The 15,568-nt window shown below is 38.8% G+C and overlaps 1 protein-coding gene across 5 annotated transcripts in view; it reads left to right on the top strand.

The window, feature by feature from the left end:
• The window catches only part of ankib1a (ankyrin repeat and IBR domain containing 1a), an 87,983-nt gene that overhangs the window by 13,236 nt on the left and 59,179 nt on the right, over window positions 1-15,568 (top strand). For all 5 annotated transcript variants that reach the window (XM_043690255.1, XM_043690254.1, XM_043690251.1 and 2 more), the window contains 3 exons: window positions 1,086-1,348; window positions 6,957-7,257; window positions 8,665-8,847. In XM_043690255.1, coding sequence (XP_043546190.1) covers window positions 1,161-1,348; window positions 6,957-7,257; window positions 8,665-8,847 — 672 coding nt within the window. In that variant the 5' untranslated portion in view covers window positions 1,086-1,160. The remainder of the gene's footprint in view (window positions 1-1,085; window positions 1,349-6,956; window positions 7,258-8,664; window positions 8,848-15,568) is intronic.

The raw sequence follows: 15,568 nt of genomic DNA, 5'->3' as shown, positions 1-15,568 counted from the left end.
TGACCTTGGATCATGGCGGGATGGAAAATAAGATTGAGTAACTAAGTAGCAGACAGAGGTTTCTGGACTAATCTCTCCAATTTGTTTTTCACTTTGGGCTACTGTTTTAATTTGCTTCAAAGCAATTAGTAATAGCTATTTTGTTGGGTGCAAATTTGATCTTGAGATTCCACACTGTGGTATGTGTGTTATGTCTTTTTTTAAAGTCATTCATAGAATGTGGAAGTTACTGGCTTAACCAGCATTTACTGCCCATCTTGAATCACCCAGGATAGGTTTTGTCATGAACTGCCTTTTTGAACTAGTGTGGTCCATGTGAAGTAATGCTGTTCGGCAAGGAGTTTCAGGATTTCGATCTTCAACTTTATAAGAGCAGCAATAAGTCCAAATGGTGTATGGCTTGGAGGGGTGTTTCAGGTGGTGGTATTCCCACATATCTGCGGTGCTTCTCTTTCTAAGTGGTAGACCTGGCAGGTTTGCATGATGCCATCTTAGGAATCTTGGTGATCCTGTAGATAGTTCACACTGCTGTCACTGAATGTCATATGTGAAGGGAGTGCATGTTGAAGGTGTTAGGGTGCCAGTCAGCCATGCTATTTTGTCCTGAATGGCATCAAATTTATTGTGTGCTTTTTGGAGCTAAGGTCATCCAAGCAAGTGAAAAACATTCCATCGCACTCCTGACAGTGCCTTATAGATGGTGGACAGGCTGGGAGGAGTTGGAATGTAAATTACTTGGTGCAGAATCCCCACCCTCTGGCATTGTATTGGAGCCATTGCATTTATTTAGCTGCTTCAGTTCACTGATGGTAATGCCATTGAATATTGCTGAAGGGTGGTTGGATTTGCTATTGCGAGAAATGGTCATTGCTTGGCATTTATGTGAAGTCAATGTTCCTTTATTAACAGAACAAGGAATTGACTTGAACTGGTAATTGGGAATGCAAGATGTAAGTACTTTAGCACTGGATTACGAATGTTATTGATTCCTGAATTATTTGTCATTTACAAATAATTTGTGTGATTAAGTAAAAAAAAATTGCTTTTTGCAGGAGCATCAACTTGAAATTTGTTGTTTTCCACAGGATGTGAAGCATGCATTTGAAGCTCAGAAAATCAAGTGGCTGAAGCTAACAAGTGCCAACTACTGTCAATAAAATATGGGGAATACCACTACAAAATTCCGCAAGGCGCTCATAAATGGCGATGAGTCCTTAGCCTATCAGGTGTATGAGAGCAATCCTCAGTTCAAGGAGTCTCTGGATCCAAATACCTCTTATGGAGAGCCTTATCAGCATAACACCCCCCTTCATTATGCTGCCAAGCACGCTATGAGCAAGTTGCTGCGGTGAGTACTTAGTAGTGAATTGCTTCATTTCAAGTTTGAAAGTATAAGAAGCTTAGACTTTAATTTGTCATGTTTGAAGTTCTGCAAGATAAAGATTGCTTTGTCCAAATGGTCCAAACTGAATGAATGTTTTATATTTGAGTTCATAGAGAGTTTTTTTCCAAAAGTCAAGTTATACAGTGAAATTTGTAATATGTCAATCTAAGAGATAGCTGTGGATAGTTAATGTGTAGAATATTTGTTTAATTAAAGGTGAAGTTGATGAAGAAAACTAGATTATGTACAACTTGATTTGGAGCAATTTAGTAAGTGAAGATGCTCAACGTCTGTTGGATGCATTGGGATTTTGTGTCCTTTCCAAACTTTGATTTCGTCATAATCCAAACTTTGGCATAACCCATCCATTAATGGGAGACAGTTAAACTGAGGAATTGTTATAAGGATTGGCTTAATAGTGCATCAGTGTTAAAGGAGGATGGTGTAGTTGATCATGACAGAGGCTTTTGATTCACTCGAGAAATGGTTCACCTTTGTCAAGGTCACATAAGATGTTAATTATAGTATTAAATAAGGGGATTTGTTGCACCGGAAGAGGCAGTAGTCCGATTGAAGGGATTCAATCTTGGAGTTTTGGGAAAGATGAGCAAAGATTTGAGAAGTGAAAATTCAAGGGCTTGATTTTCTTTGGACAGAGTGATGATGAATGGTAGATTTACTGAGGAACAAAACAGGCCTTTTGGAGAGGCATAAAACAATATTGACTGTTGTGGAAGCCTGGAAGGGAAGTTGGATCATTAGCAATGTAATGGGCATAGGGTCAAGCAAATCCAATTAAACTGATTTTTGTTTTGGTGGTAGAATGTGAAGCTAATTGAATAAATTTCAAAAATGTTTATTTTGTTGAGGAGCCATAGCTAGTGTTGAATTTAATACATCAAATGATTGCTGTAAAATACCAGTTTTTCTTTGGTTTTGATGCTACAATAACTAATTCTGTTATGGCTTAATTTACTGACCAGCAATTACACTGTGGCTTTCCTTTGGTTGCTGTTATGCTTTAAAATTTTCTCTTGAGGTAGGTTGGAATCATGACTAAGCACATGAATCCTTGTAATTTGAATTTGCAATGACAAATACTTTCTAGAGAAGCCAGAGGGAGTGAGGAACAAATAATTGAAAAATAAATTTCATGATTTTGGGGGGAGAACTGACAGGTATGCTTCATCACCAAACTGATACCATCTGTTTTGAAGACAGAGGTGCTCAGATGTTAAGGTACATAATCCTTCGAAATTTGCATCACCTGTAGATAGGGTAGCTATGGCGTTTCGTAGACTTGCCTTCATTGCTCAGATCTTTGAATCTAGACTTTGGAACGTGATGTTGAGGTTGAACGGGATTTTGGTGAGGCCTACCCTGGAGTACCATATATAGTTCTGTTACCCTGCTATAGGAAGGATGTTATTAAATTGAAAAGTGTTCAGTAAAGAATTAATAGAGTTTGCGCTATAAAGATAGGCTGTGACTTCTTTCGCTGGAGCATAGGAGGTCAAGGGGTCACCTTAGAGGTTTATAAAAATCATGAGGGTTATAGATAAGGTGAATAGCAAAGGTCTTTCCCCTAGGGTGGGGAGTTCAAAACAATGGGCATATTTTTAAGGTGAGAGGAGAAAGATTTAAAAGGGACCGAAGGGACAAGATTTTTTACATGGAGTGCCTCTTATGTGGAATGAACTGCCAAATGAAATAGTGGATGCAGGTACAGTTACAACATTGAAAAGACATTTGGATAAATACGCGAATTTGAAAGATTTGGAGGGATATGGGCCAAATGCAGTCGAGTCAGAATCATACAACATGGAAGCAGACCCTTTGGTCCAACCAGGCCATGCCGATCATGTTCCCAAACTAAACTAGTCCGACCTGCCTGTGTGTGGACTAGTTGGACAAAGGATCTGTTTCCATGCTATATGACTCTGTTAGTGTCAAGAATTAGTGTTTGTAATAGTAATCAAATTAATTCTGTTTATGCAATTGATTTATCATAGTTGAAGGGAAGAAAATTAACAGTTTTACATCTAGCTAAATTATCTAGTTCAGCATATAGTAATGAAAACTTGCAAATGTACAATTAGAGCATTAAAGAATACAACTCGAGCTGAGTTGAATGAATCACTATTTGCAAATGAAGTCTGTGTAAGAATACAGCTGGTGGCTTTTATTTCATACCTTCTCAGTTATAAAACATACTGAGACAGAAGTGAAGGCTGAGTACAGTTTCTTGAAAATCTCCAAAAAATGTTGTGGGCACGAGAAGCAAAGCCATTGCTAGAGATTTGCCTATTTGTGTATAGTGACATTGATAATAAAGTCAGAGCTCTCCAGCATGGAAGAAGGCCCTTTAGCCCATTGCGTGGAATAAACGAGAGTCCATCTGAGCTGGAATAGAGGAGTTTGATTACCAAGGCTCCAGAAAGGCTGAGAAGATGAAAGGATATTACATCTGCCACATGCACTGTCATTGTGCATATAATTCCTTGGAGTCAAGGTCACTCATTGGTACAGCAGGAATGAAAGCCTGAGTGCAGAAGATCTAGCGTGGAGTTGCAGGAAAGTTGAGCACAAGGTTTGCAAATAAGCAGTGTGATCAAGCACTTTGCAGGAAAGGAAGAGAAGGCTGGAGACAAAGCAGTAAATTACCAAAGACATCAAGTTGGATGAAAGTTTTCTTTGAGAAATATGATAAGGGGAGTTGTGAAGGAAAATTTGTGAAGTAAACATTTTCTGTAACTTTAACATGACCAGAAAAATTGGGAATAGTTCATCTAAAGTCGAAGGCTGAGGGGTGTCCTTATAGAGGTTTACAAAATTACGAGGGACATGGATAAGATAAATAGACAAAGTCTTTTCCCTGGGGTCAGGGAGTCCAGAAGTAGAGGGCATAGGTTTAGGGTGAGAGGAGAAAGATATAAAAGAGACCTAAGGGGCAATTTTTTCATGCAGAGGGTGTTACGTGTATGGCATGAGCTGCCGGAGGAAGTGGTGGAGGCTGGTAGAATTTCAACATGTAAGAGGCATTTGGATGGGTATATGAATGGGAGGGGTTTGGAGGGATATGGGCTGGTTGCTGGCAGGTGGGACTAGATTGGGTTTGGATATCTGGAGACTTAGACGAGTTGGACCGAAGGGTCTGTTTTCATGCTGTACATCTCTATGACTCTATGACAATGGTTGCAGTTTTTAGCTAGTAAAGAAGCAGCAGCAGCTTGTGTTGCTCACGTACTAAAAATGAGAAAGCACTTCAAAGTGGAGCTCTAGAAATTGGGAATAAATAAGAGGCCAATGTTGAAGGATAATGTAAAATTATTTACGTACTACAGAGTCTGGAATATGTAGCGAACATCAGTGATATTATTTAGCCTTATTTTCTTTTGATTTTGAATGGTTTTGCTCTTTTTTTAAAGAAGATCCACCTTTGGGTTGCAACTGGGAAAACCATGATACATGTGAAGAGCTCCTCTGATACAAGGCTTTTTAACCTTTGCCTCCATGATATAATTTCGCAACACTGCCATCATTATAAATGTGGAGAGAAAAGGTTATTTTTACAAGAGAAAAATGTTCCTGTTTGCCCATACAGATTTTGACCTTATTGTATCTCAGCCAATTGCCCCTTTTAACCTCTGAAGGTATTAAGAACTTAATTTTCAGTTTTTTCAACTTGACAATGAGTGCAGCACTTTTCCACATTTAGAAACTTGAATTCAATATTTGCATATCATTTAATCATTAGGATTTGCATGACTTATGATTTACATTAGTGCAGTAACTAAAATCTCCTTGCCAATATTTGTTATAATCGTAACCCCTACCAGCTTGTTGTTTCAGCAAGGAGCAGCTGGTGACCTGATCTCATTGGTGTTTTGAATTCAACTCTTGCCACCAGCTGTCTAAACGGCAGGAAAAAAATATCTTTGGAACTGATGTTGAGCAAGTATGAGTTGATGAAAACATGTGTTATCAGTTTTGAACAGTCAATTGTTTTTGCTTGAAAAATGCCTCAAAAAGATCGATATATTGTTACAGTTAAGGAGTAGAACTGTTTTTCCACCCACTGCTGAGCAGTTGGCTTTGTGCACAAAACCTCCATTATTGTACGCAACCCAAGTAGTATATCACACCCTGAAGCATTGTGCAGCATTTTCACTGATTTCTTCAACCACAGGAATGACACTGGCTGAACCACCTCTATTGTGCCATCCCAAATCATACAGAATATTACTGGTCAGTGCTGAATTCACCTGAAATTTAATGCTGACATCACATCAATGAGGAACTAGCTTGAGCCTGCTTTTACTTTTAAAAGTAAATGCACCCAAGATATAAAACATATTTAATTTTGTCAATAAGGTTGTTTCACCAATCCAGCAATTGCTCCTGCCTTGTACTTGATGATTGGAAAACTAGCAGTATTAAGCTGAATAATTAATTAAACTAAATACTCGGAAACTAATTAGACAGCTTGCATCAGTGGTAATTCTGTAGCAAAATGTTTGTAACTTTTTCATACTGCAGTCAACCAGAGTTCATTCACTGTTTCGTTCTCCTTACTTGAGAAGGGATACAGTTGTATTGGAGACAGTCCATAGGAGGTTCACTAGGTTGATTTTAGAGATGAAGGGTTTGTCTTATGAATGCAGTTGAGGCCTAAATTCTCTTTAGTTGAGAAGATTGAGAGGAGATTTAATTGAAATGCTGTAAGGGATTAACAAAGTAGATGTAGAAAAGATGTTTCCTCATTGGGCAATCTAGAATAAAAGATCATAATTTTAGGATCAGTGGTAAATTTTGAGTGATGAGGAAACATTACTTCTCTCAAGGGGTCATGAATCTATGGCATTCACTACTGCGAAGGATGGTGAATGTTAATTTATTGAATAAATTTGAGGGGGAGATGGATTTTGAACTAGTAACGGATTGAACAGCTATGGAGAGCAGGTAGGAAAGTGGAGTTGAGACTAAGCTGAGATCAGCCATGATGATTTCAAATGGCAGAGCAGGCTGGAGTGGCTAAATTGTGTACTCCTCCTTATAATGAACTTTGCTGAATATTTGACAATCCCATTCACTTTAATGCATTCAAGCTAATGGAAAGACAAATCCACACTTCTGTAGTTGTTCGGTATTTGTGAACTACTTTGAGGTCAGCACTGAATGCTGTCACTTCATTGCCGGCTAAAGAATCTAGGCTTTCGTTAACAAGTTTGATGTGCTAATATCATAACATATGTTTACTGGCAAAGAATGTTTCACATTCGAGAATAAAATTTAGCTTAAGTTAGAGTTCCAAGATATCTTCAAGTCCCTTTTTCTTTGTTGTAATTTGTTTCAACACTTTGCCAAAGGATCAGATAAAACATGACATAGAATTGAAGATTATTGAAGTGATTTTTGTTTTGCCCAAGCTAGTTATAATATGAAACTTTTGGTCTCTGCATTGCAATAGTCAGGGTTTAATACTTGTAGCTATTGATTAAAGAGCAGAAATCTATGTTTGTGGATGATCATTTAACTTGGCTTTAAAAGTCAATTCTCTTCTGCCAAACAGAATATTCCTTTATAATAAAGATGGGAATCCAAACAAGCGGAATGTACATAACGAGACTGCTTTACATTTGTTGTGTATGGGACCACATATCATGCTACCTGAAACAGCCCTGCAACCCCGCCTTACACGACCCAATGAGGATGATGGCAAGAGAGCTGAATGTCTTCAGTTGATTCTTAAGTGGAAGGGTGCAAGGCTAGATCAAGGCGAGTTCGAGAAGGCCGAAAGCAATGCCACTGATAATAAAAAGTTCACACCTTTGCACTATGCTGCTGCCTCAGGGATGAAAACTTGTGTAGAGGTAATTTCCAGGGCATGGTTTCAATAATTCCCAGTTTGCACACAGGCATTTTATAAATTGAGAGATTATATATTGCTATTCCAGAACCTATTGCTGATTTTTATTTTGCTTTCTTTAGTGAAACAGTAAAATCAACTCTTAAATAGACATTTCAGTTTTCAAATGTGACATTTTTTTAAAAAACAATACCAGGTAAATTTGTAGAAAAGTCATAACAATCACGTGTGTGTTTTTTGATTTTTTTTTGTACATATAATATTTTGACTCAGTTTGTTTTGCTCAAATTTGAACATATGAAGCATGAAAAAACATGATTTAAATACAAATTGGTGGTTCAGTACAGTTGGGGAAACAGACTGAATTCTCACCATTTTTAGTGTTGCAGTCTTTGTTCTTACTACTTCGAGGAAACATTAAACAAGTAGCAGATATTTGCATGTTAAAAAAAACAACAAAAATTAGAATCACCACAGTTTTACAGGATAATTGTGTCACATCGCGTTACTTTCCTGGGCAGCAGAGATCTTGTAGTGATTGCCTAAGTACTCCCATTTGCTATCAAAGTTATGTGGTCTGCTGAACCCAACTAAGAGATTGAGGCAAATTCAGTAAGACATTGAAGTATAGCTGAAACTTTTGCTGCGTGCTATAAAATTCAAACACATCCTTTAGAATTATTTCAGTGGTTGCCTTTGAAATCAAAGCAGTGTTTGACTGAGTTAGGCACTAAGATGACCAAATAAAACTGAAGTCAGTGTGGGAATGTATGCTTTTCACTAATTGTGGTTGTACGTTGCTCACAAGCTGGTTGATAGCCACAGCCGGAGTTAATTGTTGCTGGAGTTTCTTGGGGACATTTTGGCTCAACCAACTTCATCAATGATCTTCATTCCATTAAGAAATCAGATGATGACCATAAATAATTCCACAATGTTGAGTTCTAATCTGTGATTAGACAATTATTAAAGTCCTAAGCAACATTTAGGCATGAGCTAATTCATAGCAAGTAACAAATATGACAGGAATGCAAAGCAATGACCACTCTTAACAAGAAGCGGTCTCTCTTTGCATTCAACAACATGAGCATTGTTAGCACTACCATCGAAACCTTGAGTTTTATTAGTGGCCAAGTTTGTTCATGGTAATGATGTAGACAATCAAATCCATACAAGATGTTATAAAGATATATTGACATGTTATTTTTCCTTAATCTAAATATCATCAGTAGAAAGAACTTCTTTCTTAGTGACAGCCGAGAGTGCTCTTGTCTAATAGTTCAACTGTTATATTGAGATTCACTTAAAATTTCACTTTTTTTTGTGACTTGCATTTACAATGTCTGAACTTAATGACAATGTTGAAATGTAGACAAAAAGATTTAGCTTTGTAACTTTCCTTTGATTTCAGCTTTTAGTTAAGTATGATGCAGACCTGTTTGCAGAAAATGAAAACCGAGACACTCCCTGTGACTGTGCGGAGAAACAGCATCACAAGGATCTTGCTCTCAATCTTGAGTCGCGTATGGTATTTTCACGAGATCCAGAAGCTGAAGAAGTGGAAGCAGAGTATGCAGCTTTGGACAGAAGAGAGGTACAAAAGTCGTTTTTACAGCTGTTTTGATGCTGGTAGTACTGAATAAATTAACTCCATGCAGTCATAGAGTCATAGAGATATACAGCACTATAACAATCCCTTCGGTCCAACTCATCCACGCCAACCAGATAGCCTAAATGAATCTAGTCCCATTTGCCAGCACTATCCCTCTAAACCCTTCCTATTCTTATACCCATCATTTTAAATGTTATAATTGTATCAGCCTCCACCACTTGTCTGGCAGGTCATTCCACACACACATCACCCTCTGCATGAAAAAGTTGCTCCTTAGATCCCTTTTATTATCTTTCCCCTCTCACCCTAAACCTGTGCCCTCCAGTTGTGGACTCCCCCACCCCAGGGAAAATACTTTGTCTATTTACCCTATCCATGCCCCACATAATTTTGTAAACCTCTATCAGGTCACCCCTCAGACTTTGACACTCCAGGGAAGACAGCCCCAGCTGATTCAGCCTCTCCCATTAGCTCAGACGTTCCAACCCTGGCAACATGCTTCAAAATCTTTTTCTCAGCCCTTTCAAGTTTCACAATGTCCTATAGGAGGGAGACCAGAATTGCACACAATATTCCAGTTGTATTCTCAAGGTAAATATCCATTCTGGTTTGTTCCCAATCATGCTGAGACAAATGGAATTTAACCACCAACACAAATCGACTTCAGACTAAAGATAAAAATGTTTTCGGGACTGTTGAGACCAGCATTATTTTTGTTTTCTTTTTCTCATTTTGGTTTATAAATGGAGTTGCAGTTGAGAATCGAGCTTTAAACTTCAATCAATACCTTGTCTTTTCTAACAAGAGAGAAAAAGAGTTATTTTTAAAAGGACCACTTTGCTGCTTGGAAATATAATGCAGATTCATTGCTTGTCTAAGAACGCTGCAAATGATTTGGCAGCGAAATGGTATGTTCAGGGACTGGCTGCTGGTTCATGGGTGAATTGGTCAATCGATGGAGGACTGTTGGTGGGCAGCCAAACAGAGAAAAGCACACTGAGCGGTTCTGGTTGGAGTTTGGCCAAGAGGCAGTTTTGCTTTCAAAGCTGTGGCCTGGCACGTTGATTTTATTTTTGGTTTTGTTCTCTTATAGTTATTTTCTAGTTATCAGTTTGTTGACAATTCTAAAATAATCCCAGTTATAAGAAATAAGTAGAAGGTCAGTAAGACCTGTTTGCATTGACTGGTGACTTTGGAATTTAAGCAAGATTTACCTTCCTATGTCTGTCATACAACTTGGGGGTCACAGAATTTCATAGAGGTCTGGTATTCATCGTTGAAACGGTTATCGAATTGGCAAATTACAATCATCTTATTTTCTTCTTAATGTTTCCCTTAACTGTTTGTATCAATGCGCAAGTTGGAGTTTATATTCGAAGATGATTAGACTTGGACTGTAGAGATTAATTAATTGCCTTGTAGCTAGCATGTGTTCTGCTAAAGTTACATTCTTAATCAGTTCATTTTTGTTTAAGTTTCAAACTTTGTGTTCAAGATCTGTAATTTGTAAAGTTTTGTTAGAACAAATGAGCAATTTTGGGGGTCAATGAATATTTTAATTTCACTATGTTGCAAATCCAGTGATGGAGAGCCTAGTTTGGTTTGGCTTGCTGTCTGTGTGGTAACAGGTTAAAAGAACTAGGTTGAACAGTGGTTATTAAATAAGAGTGCATGAGGATCTGAAAGAAAGAGGTTGGAGAGCAGAACTGTTTATGAAATGGTTTTGATTGTACACTCTTGATGAATGATGAGAAAAATGATGTTGGATGGACCAGAGCTCAAAGAACTAATCCTTTGAGAGTCTGTTAGGACCTGATGTTGCAGAGCTTCATAACAAACAAGGCCATTGCAGGACTATAAACTCCCTAGGCTTAAGAGAGTGGTGAGGAGACTAGAAGCCAACGTAAATCAGTGTAGGTACTGTGCTGAAATGATATGGGTTGTAAATGCAAGTTTGATATTTGGGAATGTAATGAGAAGAGGATGAAGGCTGGGTTGGGTTTGGACAGGACATGGGGAAGATATGAGAGAAGTTAGAGAATGATGCTTAGTTTTGCTTAGGATAAGCAGGAGCCGGGCCACTCAACCTTTTGAGTCTGCATTGCCATTTTTGATCATGGTTACCTTATACCTCAATGCCATATTCCTGAGCTTTTCTGTTATTTTTGATGTCATGAGTAATGGGAAATCAATCTTAAATGTAACAGTTAAGCTTCCATACCCTGCTTGGGTAGAGAAATACAAATATTCACGACTCTTTTAACAAAAGTATTTTTATTTTCATTGCAGTAATAAACGCCTTTCCTATTATGTTGAAATTATCCCCTGATTCTGTACCCTGCTGTTCGAGAAATATCCTTTCTGCACCTGCTGTGTCTATCACTTGAACAATTTTGTACGCTTCAGTGAAATAGCCTTTTATTCTTTTAAAGTTGAGAATACAGGCCAAGCATCCTTAATCTCTCTTAAATCAGTCTCATTATCCCAGTGAACCTCCACCGAATTTCTTCCATGATAAATATCTCCCTTCTTTGGCAAAGGGGACCAGCATTATGCAGTACTTCCAGTGCAGTCTCACCAATGTAATATACAAGTGAAGCAAGAACACTTTGCTCCTGTACTTTCACCCTCTTGAAGTAAAGGCTAATGAGGCATTTGCCTTTTAAATTGCTTGTTATGCCTTTATCCTAGCTTACAATTATTAATGAACAAGGATTCCTAAGTCCATACGGAGATCAGTTTCCAACGTTTGGTCATTCAAGAAATACTTTGCACATTTGGGAATGTTGATGTAAAAAAGAGGCTGGATGTTGATGAACAAAGAGATCTGGATTCCCTTATGCATCAGTTGGTTGAGAATAATAGTGCAGTTATAGTAAGCAGTTAGAAAATCAAATGATATATTGGCTTTCATTGCAAGAAGGTAAGAGTACAGGAGCAAAGATGTCGCATTGCAGCTGTGTGGGATCTTGGTGAGATGATGTTTGAAGTACTGCGTGTAGATTTAGTCACATGACCAAATAAAAGAACACTTGCCATAGGGGGATTCATTGGATTTATTCTTAGAAAGGCAGGTTTGTCATTATCAAGGGAGATTGGGTCAATGAGGCTTCTACTCGATGGAGTTCGAGGAACAAGATGGAATCTCATTGACAAGTCTAAAATTCTGACAAGCCTGAATGCAAAGATGATGTTCCCTGTAACTACAATATCAAGTACAAAGGTTCACAGTCTCAGCGCAGGGATAGACCGTTTAGGACTGAGAGGACAGTGGTGAAGCTGTGAACTTCTCTATTCTAACGCAGTGTTAGCCAAGTCACTGAATACACTCAAGAAGGAAGTATATTTCCAGATGCTAAACATGTCAAGTGATATGATGCAAGCGCAGTATGGCTTTGAGTGGTAGTACATAGAGGATCAATCAGGATTATTTTGAATGGCAGAACTGGCTCAAAAAGCTGAATTGGTAATATTTCCTTTTATTTTCATGATTCTATTTCACATCCAAACAGTCTTGGAATGCCAATTAATCCTAAATCTGCTTTCTGCCAGTTGATAAAACTTCAATCCATACTAGCATATTACCTCCCGTACTTCAGTTTTGTTTACCAATCTGTGTAGGAGTATATCAAATCTTCTGAAAATCTAAACGCAACATATGGTTTGTCCCGTTGTCAACTGGTCTAGTAAATCACTCTCAACTCAACTTCAATAAAAGGGCGGCACAGTGGCTCAGTAGTTAGCCCTGTCACCTCACAATGCCAGGGACCCTGGTTTGGGTGACTGTGTGGAGTTTGCACATTCTGCCTGTCTGCGTGAGTTTCCTCCCATAGTCCAAAGATGTGCAAGTTCGATAGATTGGCAGTGCTAATTGTCCATAGTTTTCAGGGATGTGTAAGTTGTGTGGACTGGCCATCGAAAATGCAGGGTTACAGAAATAGGGTACCAGGGGGTTTTATCAGTGTGGGTGCTCTTCGGAGGGTTGGTGTGGACTTGATGGGGCGAATGGCTTGCTTCCACACTGTAGGGATTCTGTGAAAATAAAATGTCTATCAGATTTCTCATTCATAAATCCATGTTCACTCTGTTCAACCAGTTATTTTCTACATATTCAGTAGTCAAATCAAACAACAATCTGAGGGTGGAGAACAGGAAGCCCCTCAGGGATGGGGTGCAGTGTCTGTGCTGGGCCTCAAAGTTTTACAATTTACATAATTGACTTTGATAAGTAGAGTGGAGCGAAGCATTAGGAACTAAATTCAGACATCACAAAGAGAGATCGGTAAGGCATTGTGAGAAAAATGTAAGGAGTTGGTAGACGGTTATGGATAAGTTGATTTGAGTCAGCAAAAGTCTGGCATGTTGAACATAATTTGGGAAAATGTGATGTTATTCACTTCGATATGAAGAAAAAAGCAATTTGTAGAAATAGAGGATGGCTGTGGAATTCCAAGATGCAGAAGAATCTAGGTGTTTAAGTATATTGGTCAGAAATGTTAGCATTCAGTTACAATTGGGAGAAGACTAATTACAACCGTATTAATCATGAACTGGAGAAATTAGAAACTGGGACGGCTGTTTGAGGTTTCAGAAGCTTAAATCAAGACAAGGCGCTTGAGGAATATAAAGGAAGCCATAAAGAACTGAAGCATGGAATTATGACTGTAAAAGTGGGTCATGAATTGTTCTTGGCAAGGAGAATTAAAGCGAATCCGAAGGCATTTTATATATAAATTAGTATCAAGAGAGTAACTAGGGAAAGGGTAGTTTAATTCAAGAAGAAAGGATAGAATTTATGCATGGAGCCTGAGGAAGGTCCTTAATAAGTACTTCACATCAGATTTCACCAAGGAGGGGGACACGGCTGATGGTGAGATTAGGGTACGTTGATATGAGAATTAGGTTTATTGTGTGTACTCAAGTACAGGAGTACGGTGAAAAGGCTATAATGTCGCCCCTCACAGCACCATCTTAGGTACAAAGTACCTTTTTACAAATCTTAGTTACAAAATAAAAATAAAAAAACTTACATTATCTTACATTGATTCATAGTATAAGTTAGAAAAATAATAAAATTAAAAGGATAAACCTTCCAGTCCGATAAACAGATTACAGATACACATTCCATTGTGGTAGGTCAGCACAGGAACGCATCAGTATTAAGAAAGAGCTGGTGTTAGGTGTGTTGAAAACATTAAGGTAGATATCTTCCCAGGGCCTGGTAGGATCTATGAGGAGAAAGTGAGGTCTGCAGATGCTGGAGATCAGAGCTGGAAATGTGTTGCTGGAAAAGCGCAGCAGGTCAGGCAGCATCCAGGGAACAGGAGAATCGACGTTTCAGGCATAAGCCCTTCTTCAGGACAAGTCTACCATAAGACTCCACTTTCAAGGAGCTATGAACCAGCACTCCAAGGTCTTTTTGTTCAGCAACACTCCCTAGGACCTTACCATTAAGTGTATAAGTCCTGCTAAGATTTGCTTTCCCAAAATGCTGCATTAATCTGAGTTAAACTCCATCTACCACTTCTCAGCCCATTGGCCCACCTGGTCAAGATCCTGTTGTAATCTGAGGTAACCTTCTTCGCTGTCCACTATACCTCAAATTTTGGTGTCATCTGCAAACTTAACTAACTGAGCCTCTTAAGCTCGCATCCAAATCATTTAAGTAAATGACAAAAAGTAGAGGACCCAGCAGTGATCCTTGTGGCACTCCACTGGTCACAGGCCTCCAGTCTGAAACACAACCCTCCACCACCACCCTCTGTCTTCTACCTTGGAGCCAGTTCTGAATCCAAATGGCTAGTTCTCCCTGTATTCCGTGAGATCTAACCTTGTTAATCAGTCTCCCATGGGGAACCTTGTTGAACGCCTTACTGATACATATATTGATCACATCTACTGCTCTGCTGTTATCAATCCTCTTTGTAACTTCTTCAAAAAACTCAATCAAGTTTGTGAGACATGATTTCCCACGCACAAAGCCATGTTGACTATCCCTAATCAGTCCTTGCCTTTCCAAGTACATGTACATCCTGTCCCTCAGGATTCCCACCAACAACTTGCCCACCACCGGCGTCAGGCTTATTGGTCTATAGGTCCCTGGCTTGTCCATACCATCCTTCTTAAACAGTGGCACGACGTTAACCAACCTTCAGCCTTTCAGCACCTCACCTGTGACTATTGTTGATACAAATATCTCAGCAAGAGGCCCAGCAATCACTTCTCTAGCTTCCCACAGGGTTCGAGGGTACACCTGATCAGGTCCTGGGGATTTATTAATTTTTATGTGTTTCAAGACATCCAGGACTTCCTCTGTAATATGGACATTTTGCAAGATGTCACCATCTATTTCCCTACAGTCTATATCTTCCATATCCTTTTCCACAATAAATACTGATGCAAAATACTCGTTTAGTATCTCCCTCATTTTCTGTGGTTCCACACAAAGGCCGCCTTGCTGATCTTTGAGGGGCCCTAATCTCTCCCTCGTTACCCTTGTGTCCTTAATGTATTTGGATTCTCCGTAATTCTATTTGCCAAAGCTATCTCCTGTCCCCTTTTTGCCCTCCTGATTTCCCTCTTACATATACTCCTACTTCCTTTATACTCTTCTAAAGATTCACTCGGTCTATCCTGTCTATACCTTACATATGCTTCCTTCTTTTTCTTAACCAAACCCTCAATTTCTTTAGTTATCTAGCAT

The sequence above is a fragment of the Chiloscyllium plagiosum genome, chromosome 5 (genome assembly GCF_004010195.1).
Source record: "Chiloscyllium plagiosum isolate BGI_BamShark_2017 chromosome 5, ASM401019v2, whole genome shotgun sequence".
Taxonomy (NCBI): Eukaryota; Metazoa; Chordata; class Chondrichthyes; order Orectolobiformes; family Hemiscylliidae; genus Chiloscyllium; species Chiloscyllium plagiosum.
Note: the sequence above shows the minus strand (reverse complement) of the source record. Positions and strands in the feature narration are given on the sequence as shown.